Genomic DNA, 17,032 nt, shown 5'->3' on the forward strand with positions numbered 1-17,032 from the left:
CTCTTAAAATTTATATATGCAAATTTAAATCCAACAAATGTTTTTTTGCTCAACGTGATATGTAATGAGCATTATTGTCTCTATTGATATTAACATTTTTCCTCACACTGCTTAACCAGGTTATGCAGTTTTTCACGAACTTTAACGATATAAACAAACTATTATAAGACGCTTTACGTGAATCTATAATCAGATGCTGGCAATACATCGTAGAACCTTCAAATTTTCAGACATGGCGTAGAGTGGTATGTAGGTGCTTTGTAGAAGTTTATGAGGCTGCACCCCCAGGGGCCTTTGCTTGGGGGGCAAAAACCTGAAATATTGCGTTTTAGCTCTTGTAGCTAACGACTACCATCTAGCGAAAAACTTTCATACAGAATTCGTTCATATTCGCTTGCTTTGTCCAGCTTGTGAAGTGACGAAGCGACTCACCGCCTGCTGCGCTTTATTGTCCCGCGCGTGAGACTTTCATTGTGCGAAGTGTCACGTCCAAAACTGGGCTCGTGCGACTTGCATTTTAAAAAGAGGCTTCTCTTTAGTAAAATTACTTAATGGTCTTAAGAAACAACTTATTTTACCGCCGCAAATTTAAATGCAAAATCTGGTGGCAACTCCAATCCAACATATCAACACCAGGCCTACACAACTTAAAATTGTGTGTTGATATGTTGGATTGGAGTAATACAGGTGTTAACGCAGTACTCAAATAACAGTCAAAGGACAAAAACTGTCTAAAACAGTGGTTCTCAACCTTTTTTTCACCGCGTACCACCTCGAGCTTCTATGATCTTGTTGCGTACCAACAAATTGTCGACAAACTCAACTTTACTCAAAATGTATATAGGATTATTAACAGGTGTGGATTAGACAATTAGTTAGCCCGGAAATCTCAAAACAAATGCGGCCCACCTCAAAAAAGTTTCTCTTTTTTAACTTGCAAGATACTGGTAGTCAAGTTTTGTGATTCTTTGTTGTTTTGCTATGATGTCAAAAAAAATGCTTAACCTTTTGGTAAAACTGTAATTTTACTTAAAAACATACTGCGTACAGCGTACCACCCAAAATAAATGACTTCGCGTACCACTAGTGGTACGCGTACCACAGTTTGAGAACCACTGGTCTAAAAGTAGTAAAACTACATTATTGTATAGCAAACCTTATAGTAACTACATTGTTTGTGACGTAACAATGTATGACAACTGAAGGTGTGGCAATGTTGCATGCCTGTGATCGACTGTTGTGGTACTTCTCATAAATGCTAAAAAACAAGTTATTAAGAGTAAATATTTATTATTTTTTTTTTTTTTGGGGGGGGCTATGTTTTGTGGGGCTGCAACCCCTGGAAACCGTATTGGTTGCTAAATCATATTTGTCATCCCGAATGAGACATCACAAGTATAAAACTCGCTTCTAAAACTCAAGGCTTCTTTTCAGATGTGTTCTCTTTAAAAATGAACAAAACGCATAACATATAGATTTGTCTTAATAAATAGAAACACATTAAGTTACAATGTTTTTTAAGCAAAGCTATGTTATTAAAAAAACAACTCGATGTATTTGGGTCCCGAGACCTCGGTACTAGTAATTTTGGGTCGCGCCTAAAAGTATTTGCGGAACCCTGTGCTATTTGATTAGCTGTGATGTTGCAGTGCTGGTTTTATCATTACTCAGTTTTTTTAATAAGGCTCCAGGATTTCCGACTATTTCTGACCATCCCGACTATTTCTGACCATATTTGACGTGATAAACATACGGTATTATTTTTTTCACTTATTCCCTGCTTTCTCTGCAGCCATATACAGCTCTTAGGTCAGTGGCCAGTTGGTCACTACAAATTGTTCAGCCAAATCATCTTAAAAAGTACCATTATATTGAGTAATCTGCAAATGCGTTTTGCATGCTCATTATGTGACGTACCGTACGTCTTTCAAGTAAAAAATTTTACTCGTTTTTAAGTTTATGATATAAACGTCAGCGAAAGGCCAAGCCGTAAATGGGTTTCACTTCGACGCTGACTTTGGGATTGAGGTCTAGTTCTTTTATTGCTCTGAAGTCAGTTTTACCAGGTTTAATAGGTGAATTTTAGAGTGTTAGATTGCAAGGATGGACCTAGGTGTTATGTGGCATTTCTTCGCACAGTAACTGCTTTTTTGCCTATAGATACTACGAAAATGTAAAACCTAAATAATCTTAGAATCTAGCATGTCTTAACTCGTTTCGATAAATTTTATTCAGATAAAGTTAAAATGGGGACCAACTTAAATGATATAAACGTGTTTTTTTTTACCTACGCGCAACATTTAAATGGATTCTTATCAAACTGTCAGCGACGTTTTCTCTCGTTTACGCCCCTCTCGGGCCATATCTCACAACGTCCGACTATGATATGCAGCTACATAGCACTCTGCGTCATGTTAAAAAATTGCAAAATTCTACGATGTATCTCATCTAGTATGTTATATTTTAACAGAAATAAGCTCATTTACTTAAAGGAGCCACTTCGCACAAAGAACGTCGCACGTGCGGCTATTTCCCCCAGGGACAGTAAAACGCAGCGTGATGCCGCAGCGTGAGTCGCTTCCTTGCTTCGCCCGCTGAACAAACAAGCGAATGTGAAAGAATCTCGCATAGGAAATATTGGCACTGCTAGATAGGAGTAGATAGCTGTAAAGAACTAAAACGATGACGTCACACTATAGGTTTTATGTCCCCCAATCAAATACATAGCAAACCAAAAAAAGAATAGCGCCAAAAACAAGGTATGTTCCGAAAATAAACGTTCGGCTCATATAATAAATGGGGAAAATGATCCAGCCATGACGCCTGAAATTGTTCAAGCGTGTAGTGTTATGCTAGAGTTGGTAGCATGGAACACAATACGACACGTGCCTCTGTTGTGCCCAGTGTCCAGTGGTTCTTAACCTTTTTTCTACCGGGACCTCTTTGGTCATTTTGCCCAGGGCCGAATTAAGGGTTGTATTTTACTAGCCCTACAGCTAGCAAACCAAAAAAAGTCTAACTCTGATGTTGGGGCCGGGGCCTCCTTGATCTTATCGGCCCTGAGGCCCGGGCCTTGTAGCTAATCCGGCCCTGTCCAGGCTACTATAGTAATAAAAACGATAAATCACGAGAATTAAAGAACCTGGTCACACTAGCTAAGTTATATTTAATTTACCTTATCTTATACTTAACAATAAATAAATTGTTTCTATCTGATACTAGAGACTAGAAAGCATATATGAAACAATTCAATTATCTACTCACACACAAGGCACATATTTACTCGACTAAGTCATTCGTTCCAAAGCAAAACTGTAATGTAATGGTAATGGATCTGTATCACTATCAGCCTTATAAACATTTTACCTTTAAACAAAATTAGGGCCCATTTTTTCCAAGGCCTAAAGCTATAGCCTTGTCTTAGTAGCCCAATGGTTAATCCGGCCCTACCTGTGCCTTACACCCCCTATTAAATATAGATATACATATCAGTGAGGCGAAATAAAAATACAAAAGTTGTCTCCTAATCGCGCGAAGCGTGAAAAAAGTAGTTTTTATTTGGTTTGAATTGCACAAACTTTAATATAGGAGAACTGAGGCATTAAACACACACACAAAAAACTCATAGTCGATGCAATGGTAAAAAAATTGTCAGTTTTGTTGTAAGTTGGCAAAAACACAATTTGTGGAGAGGGTGGCATGATGCCCAACCTCTGTACACAACTTAGATATTCGTCAACCATATCATACTGTTCTGAATAAACATGGCCCAGATCGGCCATAAGTAGCAAATATTGTCTAAGACCACTGCCTTAGACGGCGAGCATGGAATGACTATAGTTGTTTTGTGTAAAACAATCGCAAATTATAACCTTCGTTCTTTTTAATGTTAAAAATGTTGAGTTAGGTGCAACTAATGTCTCTCGCTGTTCGCGCTAATATCTGATATTGATGTACAACGGCATTTTTTTTAACTGAAGCAGATTCTCTTAAGATGCAGTTAACTGTGACTTTCAAAGTGGCCTTTTTAATGTAATGATTGTTATTGCAAAATCGTTCTCTATAAGCATATCCTAAAACTATGTGTTTAGTGTGTAATTGACGCAACCTATTTTTCCACCGCAGTTTGTATTTTAACTAATGTGGCACACTGCTCGGCGCAGATGTTGCTCTAATCATGGCATAATAACACCCGGGAAGCCCGATCTTTGTTTAGTATTGCAAGTGACGAGAGACGTGCTTGTAATTAAGCGTGGTCCTGTACATGGAACTTAGAAAACTGAGCTGCTGTTAGTCTAAACATGATTCTACCAAAATCAATCACACATACTTCACCAGCTTGGTTTAGTTTTTCGCACACTAAACGCTTTCGACGCAAGCGTTCACTTAGCGTAGTAGAAATTTGCTTTTGCTGGACGTTAATTGGTTGTGTCTGATTATTTTTCTGACTAATCACTATTTTATAACATCATTGCCGTCATTAGTTTATGACATAATTATTCATTAACGAGGGAAAACAGGGGATTTCCCTACGTTGAAAATTCGGGTCTCCCCATTTTTGATTTTCTGGATACGCCCTAGCATACAATAAAAGCAATACAACCATCATGACCAACTAACCGATTGTCTTACAAGTCTGGACAAATATATATAAGATTAAATTAAAACATATACAAGGTAATAGTAATTTGACCATTGATTTGTTATTCTTTAATTTGGTGAATATAATTTGGGCAAACTTTTCACTGAAAGCTCAAAAACACTATTAACCATGCAGTCCAAATATGACTAATATTGGCAATATTTTGTAGGAATGTAGCTCAAATTTAATCAGCTTAAAATTGCACAGGGCTGAATGCCTATTACAGCAAAAATGGTGTGTAGTGTGGCCTTCCCTAAAGTTGATCTTGGAAACCCCCAGTACTACATGGATATGTTGTTTAATCTTCTGTGGGCTTTTTGTATGTTGATAATTTGAACCATTTGCACCTTCACTTTTAAGAACTTCTTGTTGAGAAAATTGCTCAATCTGCATCAGAAAAAAGACTCATCAACTTTTGATGAGTCCTCGCACCAGTTTTTGTGGATTAGTAAATATTGTATTATTTGTGTTGCTTAGGTTGTTGTAAACAAAAATATGAGTAAGTTATACTTGCCTGAGTATGAAATGAACTATTTCTGCCTGAAGATTAATGTTGCAATAAACTTCAGTAACACAAAAGTTTGTACTTTTAAAGAAAACCAACCCAAACAACTTCCAAGGTATGCTATTAATTTGCTTGAATATCTGTATAATAGAAGTGGTAGTTATTAATTTAATACTATGTTATCTTAAACTTGGTATAATAAAATAATTGCTTTGACTACTGGCATTGTCATGACAATAATATGAAGTATTTACTGTTGCCATAAGCGCAACATATTTTTGTGCTGACGAAATTTACCTAAAAAGTTAGTGGGCTATTAGGTTATGTCAGTTGTTACTAAATCTTTTTTCTTGCCATACATTCAGGAAAAGTTTGCTGGTTATGCAGTGCACTCTATAATTTTATTTATTTGTTCATGTTAGACTTGAAATAAAGTTAACAAAGACCTAGCATATTATGGAAATATGTAAATGGAATAATTGCAATTCACCACCGAAAAAAGACAAATCAAATACTGTACATGGATAATTCTCCCAGTTCGCCTATAACTGTATTCCCCTTTTTGAATATATAATACAGTTAAAATGTTGTTGAATGTAATTTAAATCTAAATTTGATAAAATAATATTAAACTGAATGCGATTTTAAATAGCTTATTAAAGTTTTGTATACAATTTTTGTCCAATTTGTAAACAATTTTTGACTTTTTTGCAAAGTCAAAAGTTATTCGCCCTAGTTATTAGGTAAACACCAAAGTCCACTATTTTCAATAGTATAACAATAAATTACCTGCAGGTATGAGGAGAAGTTTACTGTTTTTACTGATAGCAATGCAATTGCGAGAAAGTTGAGCAAGGGCTATTTATGGGGGTCAAATGAAAGAGAAATTGCAAAGGTTTATCAATGGATTGCATTTTCTGATTTTGAAGTGTATCCTGCAGTCTGTATTTGGAGCTTTCCATTTCTCGGACTTCAAAACTATTCAAAAGTTGTAAGTAGATTTGGTTTTATTGAACAACTGATAAATTAGTAAAAAAATATACAAATATGTAATTTTAATATCTAGTAGTTTAAGTATAACTTTTATGTTTTGTTTCCAAAACATTTTTCCAGCATTGTAGCATTTTTATTATTTTTTTTTATATTCATTTTTTTTTTATTACACTGAAAAATAAAACTAAAAACAACTTTAGGGTAAATAGTGGCACAGCGCTAAACAAAATACAACAAGTTAAGATTGGGTGACTGTGAAGGTAGTGAATAGGCTACTCATGGGAGTACAATCTATTGGGAACTTTTTTCCATTAAAGTATTTACAAAAGTGTCAATACAAAATACAAGAAAACAATAATAACACCAGCAAATTTAAATTGAAAAGTAATTCTACCCCATGGCAAACCAGCATGCCAAAGCGCTGTGAATAATAAGGTTTGCAATTGTGTACTGTAGTAGTGTATTGTGTATTGGGATGTGGGTTTTGGTAGAGTTTTAAGGTATGTTTATTTTTAAGGTGTTATATTCCATGTTTTCCTTTATAATAGAAATATGTTATATTTTTAATGAAAGTAGCATTGACCAATAAACCCATTGTAGGATTGGCCAATAACCTTTCAGCTTTCCATGAATTTATTTGATTTTAAAATATATAAACGCACAATATTTGGGTAAGCGTTTTGGTTCATGGGGTCAAGTGTTATCAATGTATCTCATATTTTCTTGTTATTTTTTGTGAATTATCAGCGAATATTTTCAATTTACCTATGCCGGGAGTTTACCTAAAGGTCCAATTAGTGCATTGCCAAGACCTCAAGGTTTAAAAGTCTGACTTTTTGGGCCCTTGGATGCCTTAATTGGCGTAGACCTGTTTGCTTAGAACTGCACTGTTTTCTAACAGATCGGGTGAATTTTTCAGCCTATTGCATGCCTGAAAATTTCTCGTATTTGAAAAATTAAGCTAAATCTAAATTGTAGACAAAACGTAAGGATATCTTCAGTGTCACCAAATGATGTGGATGTTATTGGTAAACTGCACTTCCACACATCAAACTCAAAATTACTATGAGATAACCTTGTTTAACCTACCTGAAAAGGGTTAATTAACACCCTTGAAATATGTTTTTCTTGTAGACGACTGGAGGCTTTGCTAATCTGTATTAGTGTTGCTGCTATGATTATTTTTAAGGTTTTATAGTATTAATACAGGTAACTCCTTATTAACCTAGGCAAAGGTATATTTAAGCAAGGTATACGTATTAAAATTTATTTTTGTTTTGACAAGAAATTTCCCTTCTGAGGGTTTTATTTGTTGACATTAAAAATGTGCCTAATGTGAAAAAGTTTTTTTTAATATATGGTGTTTTCTATTGCAACACAAATAAGTACAGCCTGCCATAAAATTTGGCTATGTTTTTTTATATGCCAACATGACAACAGCATTCTGGAACACAAAAAAGGCCAAATTAATTAATTTTAATATTTTAAGTTTTCATTTAAAATGTGTATAAATTAAAGTTTATAGTAGATATATATAAATATGTCCTATAGGATTTCCATGATGGACACTAATGTTTTACTGAAACTAGACCCTGCCTACTGTAGTGATATACAAATTTACCAACGTTAACACTGTATTATTAGTTATCAAAATTTAAGCAATAAACAACCTACAACAACTTATAAAAAAAATTCTACTGCCAACCTTACTGCCACCGTAATAAACACCAGTGCTGTTAAAAATTTAAGTTTACTGTATCTTAACATGAAGTAGAAACTTTTGCCTTTGCAGTTTTTAATATTGAAAAAAAGGTGAATAATAATTCAATTGTGAAACAATTAAAGCATTTTGTGTAAAACAAAAATAACCCCCTGTGCCAGTGTCCTGCAAACACCATAGAGCCTGAGTTTGGAGGACGTACTATTTTGCATTATTTCTTATGACACACTGAAACTATTTCTTCGAAATAGTTTGATTTAAAAATACAAACATTAATGTAATAATTGTAGTCATTCTAAAAAGTTTAATATATATTGCCTCATACTAAACTAATCTTTGTAGCAAGCAATTTGTGACGTCATATTTAGAGGAAAATTTTAAGCCTCCCTTTAAAAAACAAAAGTTGATGTCTAAACAATTAACCTATCTTTAAGCAAATATATTATTTGGTTGTTTGAACTTTGAGGATCACCCAAGAGTTTGTTTATGTACTGACAAAAATAAAGTATACACCAGGGGTCGGCAACCCCTGGCACGAGATGGTTTATCAGGGCACGTCAAATGATTTAGTGCGCTTTTTCCTGTTCAAGTCACAAATTAGTGTCTTAACTGTTGTTAGTGGGCGCTAAACTTGTTGTTTACGACTAACCGAGTAACCGTTCGTATTCTGTCACAATGCCCTAAAATTGAAGTCATGTTTACTGCGTTAAAGCAGGGCATTTAACATTAAAAGTAATCATGTGTGTTTTTGTGCAACTGAGAAACTAAGCTAAAACCGAACTGATAGATAACATGTCTATATAGATATCGGCTGAAAAGCGTCAAAGTATATTCCAAAATAGCCACAGTATTGTTTTTGTGACAGTTCTTTTTTTTCAGCAGGGTTAAGATATCTTGAGAAATTTAACTGGAAATTAGGAAATTTTAACTTGACATTTTATTGGCGTCTCCCAGTCCAACGTGTGCGCATGCGCAGTACCAAATTTTGAAACTGATAACTGTATATTGTTAAGGTGGAACAGCAAATGGTGGCATATTTCCCATGACCCCTATGAGTGTATTGATAAATATCCACTTTATTTCAGTTGCCTAAATTAATGAAATACAGGCTGTAGATAGAGTCTGAGGCCCTGAGCGGGTTGTTTTTAACCAACTCCGCAGCCCTGGTTACCAGTGCAAAACCAAACATGGAAAAATGTTTGGCACACGATTTGTTAACATTTTGACGTTATTTATAAACTGGCACACTGCATACGAAAGTTTGCCGACCCCTGGTATACACTAACTGTTTAACATCCTGCATTTGACTATACTCCTTGTCTACATTTGTTTGGAGTGTTGCCCAAAATATTCAATTTCCTAAAAAATAACACAGCCCACTATTTAACTATGCCTTCAATGAGTTTATTTGTGTGTTGCGCAAATGCTGTGGTAACTTATTTTTCTTACCTACAGGAGGTGAGGAATGCCAAAACACAACTGGAAAGATGCTTGAAAATATTGGATGATCACTTGGTTTCCCATATGTACCTAGTTACAGAAAGTGTGACTCAAGCAGATATTTCGTGTGCTGCAGCTTTATTACTGGCTTATCAAGTGGTAAGCAACTAAGCATAACCTAGCCATGGTAAACCTTAACCAAATGCTAAGCTACACTTCGAATTTATGATTGGATCAAGTGTATCGTAATTCTTTTAATAAAAAATTGTTAAACATTACCCAAATAAATTTATGAATTTAAATTTAGTGCCTAAAAGGTAATACAGAAGTTTTGATTGTTTTTTAACATACTGATTTAGCATTTTGTGAGCAATCTTTTTCACTTAAAAACAAAATGAGGAATATTTTTTTATTTGACTATTTTAATTACTTTCTAACCAGTGCCTAAACACCCCCACACAGTTTAAAGTTTATTAAGTCTAGACAAGTGGTTCTAACCCTTTCATATAAGCTTGTGGTTGGTCCCCTTGTTCAAGTTGCAGAAAAGTATGCCCCCGAACCAGGGGTGTATCCAAAAATTTTAAAAAGTGGTGTACCGAATTTTCAACTTAAGAAATTCCCCTATTTTCCGGGATAACTTTAATGAATAGGGTATCCTAAATAGTCACAGGTATGACAGAATAAATAATGGCAGGTTTGATGTCATAAAATAGTGACAGGTATGATGTCCTAAATAGGAGAAAAAACAATCAGCCATTCAGGCGTAGGTAATACATTTGTTTATGCCTAATAGCACCAAAACAAAATAACTAAAAATAAGATAAATTATGCTACCACTGTGTTGAAAAACTACTCATTTATTGAATCATGTAAAGGCAGCATCAGTGAGATGGCTGGATTTGCATCTTGGGGACAAGCTCTTCTATGCATGGCACGGTTGTTGCCAGGGCATACCTTGGATCTGGTTTTACTATTAGTTTATTTCTTGCCTCGTTCTTCATTTTCAGCATTGTTGAGAAGCCAGTTTCGCTTTTTTTCCATAATGTTGTGAAATATTATCAATTCTTGGGTACACTATGCACGGATCTGTAATGTAACTTGATAATATATTGCAAAGCCAAAAAGGTCAAGTAAATCGACAGCATCTTGATTAAGACGTTTCGATACAAGCTTCCATCATCTTCAGTTAATGTGACTGAGAAGCATTTCAAGCAATCTAAAATTATAAGGGATCCTTGAAATGCTTCTCAGTCACATTAACTAAAGATGATACAATCTTGTATTGAAATGTCTTAATCAAGATGCTGTCGAATTACACGACCTTTTTGGCTTTGCAATTTGTTATCAAGCTTTATTATCAATTCTACTTTTTATATTTTGAGTAAACTATATCACGAGTCTAAATCTGTCAAACATGAGGGTCATTACAGGATGCTTGCTAATGTTTTACGGGCTTAAGAAGTCATTTTTTCAGTATTTAACAGACTTTGGTATAACAAGCAGTATTTTAAACTTGATTTTATACGCAATGAGCTATTAAAATGTTTTTATTTCATGTGAAATAGCAATAAAAAAATCTAGTTTTAGTTTTTTAAGTCTTGAAAATGTTATCTTGCTTTTCTTAACAGACGCTTATGAATTTTTCTCAGGCTAAGTTGTATACCGTAAGGCATATTCTTCCTTATTATTGATACGGGGAACTCGAAAGTAAGCATAAACTGTTAAAATAGTAGTCTATCCTGCAACTTGCTTTCTGGCTTCTCACTGTTTCAATATAAAACTTATATTCAACTGTTCGAACATTCACTGTTAACAACATTGACTAATATCATTCAAGTTAATTTTTTATGGTATCAATTGGCATTCTCATAATAGTGATTGGTATTTAATTGTCGTCTTCGAGACCCCCCAGAGAAAGGCAATCAACACACCTGGCGGTCACGACCCCCCCCCCCCGGGTTGAAAACCTCTGAATTAGAGTTTCGTAAAAAAGTATAAGATCAAAAACATTTTACTTGTTTTAACGATATTGTTACACTTTTTCTTAAAATGACTACTTGAAGTCACAAGAAATGGTGTACCGCCATAGGTTGGACATTTCTGGTCCAGATATACTTATAAAGATTAGTTATTTTTTCCGTTCGTTGTTTTCGAATTTGAAAACTATTAGAATTATTCCATTGCAGGAATTTAAGTTTTTTTTAAATAGGTTTTTGGGCCAGAGATCCAGACACAATATATCAACACAACTCGATGGTTTCGGACTATTGTCAATCAACCTGAATTCAGTAATTTTGTCAGTGAGCTCAATAATCCTGCATCAGGTAATGCACAAGAAGTTGCCTTGTGCTCTGTGACACCAAACTTTAACCAAAAAGATTCTGGAGATGTTAAGTTGGAACCCTATAATGCACTGTAAGTATATTTTTTTAGCCTAAGTAGTTTAGATTGGATAAAGATTGTTTCTTTGTATTTGTAGCTGAAATCCAGAGACAACTAAATCTAAAGACATGTTTGTTTTGGCTTACTCTGGGTCATAGGAGCCGTGTTTGCAGGGCGTCATACCATCCTAGAATTTGACCAAATTACATGCGGGAAAACTATAACGATAAAGCAAAATCAGTAACACAGTTTAGGTTCATTAACACTGTGCGATACATTCCTATTACGGAGTGGGGAGATAACATCTGCAAAAGTATCGCCTGTCTCGAATATAAAAACCGATACCCTGAAATAACAGGACCGATTTCCCTTTGTAAAGAACAATATATTCTGGCAAAATTACAGAAGATACAACTCCAAAACGTTTTTTCAAAACCTGCTACACTTGGTTGGTAATGTCCTGGTTGAAAAAAAGCCCTGGAATTTCCAAAGTTTGTCACCTATGCTTTGGGTATCAAAACACTTCTTTTGACCCTGAATTTATTTGTTTTGTTTTTTTAGAAATAGTCTTGATAGAAATCACTGTAATATTTCAGTTATTCCGAAATGAAAAAAATAACATACCTAAAAGCGCCATACTGTTGGGGAGGGTGTTTAGGAGTCTTGACACCTTTCTATAAAGTCCTAATAAATAATGATCACAAAAACTAAAACTGTGATTACTGCTATATTACCCTGGAATCATTACACCTGGCATTGAAAACCTAACAGTCGTTATTGCTGACACTTAATTGACTTCTGTAATTCAAGTAAATGTTGTGAACAACCATCAGGCTTAAACATCGAAATTATTAAAACAGAAACTCATTAAGCTTAGTATGTGTATTAACAACAGAATCTTGCCCTCCAAAAGAACACATAATGCCGACGATAAAAGTTCTAACATTTTTTTAATAAAAGCTTGAGAAGCGCACCGCTCCGAACAAAAATCAGTCAGCAAAGGTCTAAAACTTTTAATACCAATATGCATTTCGCCATATAAATGGCATCATCAATTTGTCTGTACAAATAAATAGTAAATTTAAAAAAAACACTAAAGTAAAAACAAAAGCACAAAATGCAAACCTACCACACAAGGTAAAAACGGTTAAAATATGTTTTCTGACGACCAATCACTTACTGATAACTCTTGTCTAATTATAATTGTTTGTTAAATGTTGTTGAGTGATTTGCTAATGTCTAATGCAATGTGCACGTATTTTGCAGTTTATTTAAATAATTTGCAAAAGTAAAAATGCATCGTAAAACGTCTTTGACACAATACACTTTAACATGATAACTAGTTGATCAAGATCACTTTTTATTCAGTAAAGTTATACACAGTGTAACACAAAATGAAATAAAACAAATTAAAATTGAAAATTGAAAAGCCGTATTCCCGCCTAGTTACAACTAAAATGCAACAACGTTTTCTAAAATGGACAGAATTTATAAACTGTTACTACATGGAATTAAATCAACTTTTGGCAACATCTGGGGGCATATCAAGAAATCGAAAAAAAGGAAGCCCCAATTTTCAACTAAGGAAATTTTCCATATGATGTTAATGAATATTGACGTCATAAAACAGTGACGGGTATCATGAAATAGTAATTTAGTAATGCTGTCATTAAGGAATCAAAGTGCACCTGCAAGGCACAAGCTGTGAAACCGATTAGTGTACAACCTTAACTTTAGTGGGAAGCCTAAACCAAATGCGTGAAAGATGTGTGATTGATTTTGGTATATTGATAATTACACAATCAGTAGCACAGAAGTGCCATGTACGTGACTGCGCTAAATTACAAACATACCTTTCGCTACCTGGAATACAAAACAAAGACTTTTTCCTGGGTGTTAATTATGACATGATTATCTGAACATCTGCATAAAGCTATGTGCTAAGTCAGCTAAAATCAAAGCTTTGGTTGAAGCAAAATAAAAAAGCCCACACTAGTCACATAGTATTACAGTATGATTAAAGACGATATTTGTGCGGTAACTATCACAACTTATAACTGCAGACTTTAAAATGCATATGACAGTTGCAACTTTATAAGAATTTAATTCAGACCTAAAAATTGGCGTTATTGCACCTACACTGGTTATTAGTGCAGACGGTGAACTGTTAGGAACATTAACTGCCCCTAACTCAATGTTTTTAGCGAGAAAAAAAGAAAGAAGGCTTGATTTACTGTTTTCAATGGTTGACCACCATGCCTTGCACATTAGACAGATAGAAATTCTCATTATGAAATAGATGTAAAAATGTAATAGCCTTTTGGCAGTTCCTACGTTTTTTTACTGCTTCACTGTTTTCTTAGAAAGTATAGGTTGAAATTCATATTCTTGTTTAAAAATTCTTTAACATTCTTACCTACCCATGGCATACATGTGAGGGTGTTTTTGTAGTTTTTTGGGACTATTATTTATTTGTTTTACTAATTTGTTTGGTTGAAATTACTTTCACATACAATTTTTTACATGAAATTTTGAATTATATTTGAAAACATCCCAAACAACCTTTTAAAAATTGCATATTTAACAAAAAACTTATATATTAAACATTTTAAAATATTTTTAAGAAATACTAAAACAAGCAAGCCAAAATCTGCAGCACAATTAAAAAAAGAGGCCAAGAAGTTGGAAAAGTTGGAAAAATTTAACAAAAAAAATGCTGAAAAACAAAAGTCAGCACCGGTAAGTCTACCTTTAAAAGTGGTTTGAACAGTTAACATTTTAACAAACATTATATACATATTACCGCCTAAAAACATAAAAGTCTAAAACCCCTGTTTGCACTCCCCACGTTTGGAAAAATTAATAGCCGGGAAATAGCATGACATGCTAGATTCGGATACAATGATGCCATGCTCAACCAGAAATTGATAGGACAGCATTGCTTAAGTTTTTCTCTTGTCTCGTCAGTTTGAATGTCTATTAGTTATTTTTGTTTCCCCGTCCCTACAGGTCAACCGGATTGATAAAAAATGGCTTGATGGAGTAAGCAAAGTGTGAAGCATCAGGAATGTAATTCAATAACTCTGTCTTTAGTTGCAAAATATGAGCAATAATTTCTTTAAAAATGCCAGCCATCAGGATTTTTATCAATGGAACTGAGACATTCAAACATTTCGTAGCTTTGATTGCAAACATTCTCTGTCCAGATTTCCAGAAAATGAGTGCTCTAAGCGTTGAAACAAACTCTTAAAGTTTGATTGGGTCCTTGAAGCGACAGGTTGAAGTTGTTCAGACTGCCAAAAACGTCCGATAGATATGCCAATCTAGTAAGAAAATCTTTTCTCTCCAGGTCAGTTTGAAAATAGTGATTCTTTGCAGAAGCTCATCTTGCATTTCAAATAGACGCCTTGTTGCTTTACCATGGGAGAGCCAGCACACCTCCGTGTAATAGAGAAGGGAGGTGTAATTGGAACTGAGATCCTCACAAAGCCGTTTAAACAACTGAGTGTTAAGGGCAGATGTTTTGATCAAATTTACTAGTTGGATCACTCGGTTCAAGCATGATAACTTATCTTATGGTAGCCCTTTCATGCAAGGGCGAATCTATGAATGAAGCAATGAACAAAAGTCATGTTTTGTGCCACAGCTGTCACATAAGCTTTTGAAGCCTGATTTATATCCTAGCATTCATGGAGCTCCATCTGTTGTACAGTCAATCAACTTTCCTCAGTCCAGTTTATTTAGTTTGAAACATACACCACTCTGCATATATAAACTTATATTTTTAGTGGGCATTTCATGACGCTGAACTGATGTACAAATGATGGTGCTCCCCTTTGCTCGGCCGAAAATTGGGGTTACAATCCTATTTAAAGTCTGTTTCACCAAAAGTCATGCTTGTTTACTGTTACATACACAGGTGCAATTCCCCCAGAATTGTTAGCATGCTTGAACCGATTCATTAAACTTGTGAATTTTATAAAAGTGTCTGCGTTGTATACACGATTGTTTGTAAGGCTTTGCGAAAATCTTATAACTCTCAACAACATAAACTTGTTTTTTCAAGGACGAACAGCTCTATTTCAGATTTTATCTCTATTTATTCACAAGCTGGACATCTGCACCTAAAAAAATGGAGAATAAGCAATAGTGACCCACGGAATGTTCAGATTTTTAATCTTTCTTCAAAGGCAACCCAATGGTAAATTATGTCAAGAAATCGGATGTCATCTGAATCAGCCTTAAACCAAATTAATGCATTATTTTCCGGACATGGAATGCTGTGCATACATTACAAAATCGTTTTTACAAGTACATATGAGTGTAAGCAGGGTTTATTTTTGTGCATTAAAATCAAAGGTCAAAATCGCCTTGAAACTCGCGAATACAATTTCTGATGCGGTCTGAGCTCAGCTGGACCTCACCCAGATCAGCTTAAAAAATCAGGGGATGATTAGCCTTGAACTTCTTCTGCCCCTGTTAAAAATCCTATATACATTTTGAGTGAAGTTGAGTTTTTCATTATTTTGTTGGTATGTAACAAGATCATAGAACCACATGGTGGTACGTTTGCTGTTGAGCACCACTGCTTTAAACACAGTAAAGTTCAAATTCAACCCTATTGACTTTTATTGTGTCATTTTAGAGCAAACAACATACATTTATTAGCATAACTGTTTTGTTGATTAGTGTGTGCCATTCAATATTTTCGTTTTCTTATCTGTTTATATAACAATTCTATTATATAAAACAACATATAAAAATGACTGATGACAATGACAATTTTTATAATTATTTGTGTTTTTAGGCAAAAAAACAAAGTTCGAGTAGGATAGTGGAAAAGCAAGACTCTTTCAAATATGATAAAGTCACTGCTCCTGGTGACAAAAAAGATATTACAGGTAGAACTTTAGTTGTAACGAATTTCCAGGTCTGGAAAGATGTAATTTATTTTTTTCAAATTACTTGATAAATATATCGAATTTAAGAAGATAACCAGACTGGAAGAATCTTGCCAGCCTTCTGGTGACAAGCATTTTTGGCCTAAATTTTTCTGTTTTTTTGTTGTCACACCCCTAAAGTTAAATGATTTGTTTGCCTAAGGCAGGGTGGTCCAAATCCAGGCCCACATGTGGCCCGCGGACCACTGTTGAATTATTGTAATGATTTACGTTATATATATTTAAATAAACAAATATAAGTTACAAACAAACTCTGCTAGCATGTTCGAATAGTTTGATTTTAATTATGTTTTTACACTAATAATTTTTTTGCGAGTTACACTAATATATTAACCGGGTTTCCATCGCTCAACAATTCGGATATAGAGAGTGACAAGAAGGCACAATAT

General features: G+C 34.5%; 1 protein-coding gene across 1 annotated transcript in view; it reads left to right on the forward strand.

Moving 5' to 3' along the window:
- The first annotated feature begins 5,125 nt into the window (after positions 1-5,125).
- LOC146133046 (valine--tRNA ligase-like) overlaps positions 5,126-17,032 on the forward strand; it is a 64,725-nt gene continuing 52,818 nt past the window's right edge. Inside the window, exons 1-6 of the mRNA XM_083397634.1 lie at positions 5,126-5,262; positions 5,943-6,138; positions 9,316-9,459; positions 11,510-11,715; positions 14,307-14,421; positions 16,490-16,583. Coding sequence (XP_083253760.1) covers positions 5,138-5,262; positions 5,943-6,138; positions 9,316-9,459; positions 11,510-11,715; positions 14,307-14,421; positions 16,490-16,583 — 880 coding nt within the window. The 5' untranslated portion in view covers positions 5,126-5,137. The remainder of the gene's footprint in view (positions 5,263-5,942; positions 6,139-9,315; positions 9,460-11,509; positions 11,716-14,306; positions 14,422-16,489; positions 16,584-17,032) is intronic.

The sequence above is a fragment of the Ascidiella aspersa genome, chromosome 9 (genome assembly GCF_963924565.1).
Source record: "Ascidiella aspersa chromosome 9, kaAscAspe10.2, whole genome shotgun sequence".
Taxonomy (NCBI): domain Eukaryota; kingdom Metazoa; phylum Chordata; class Ascidiacea; order Phlebobranchia; family Ascidiidae; genus Ascidiella; species Ascidiella aspersa.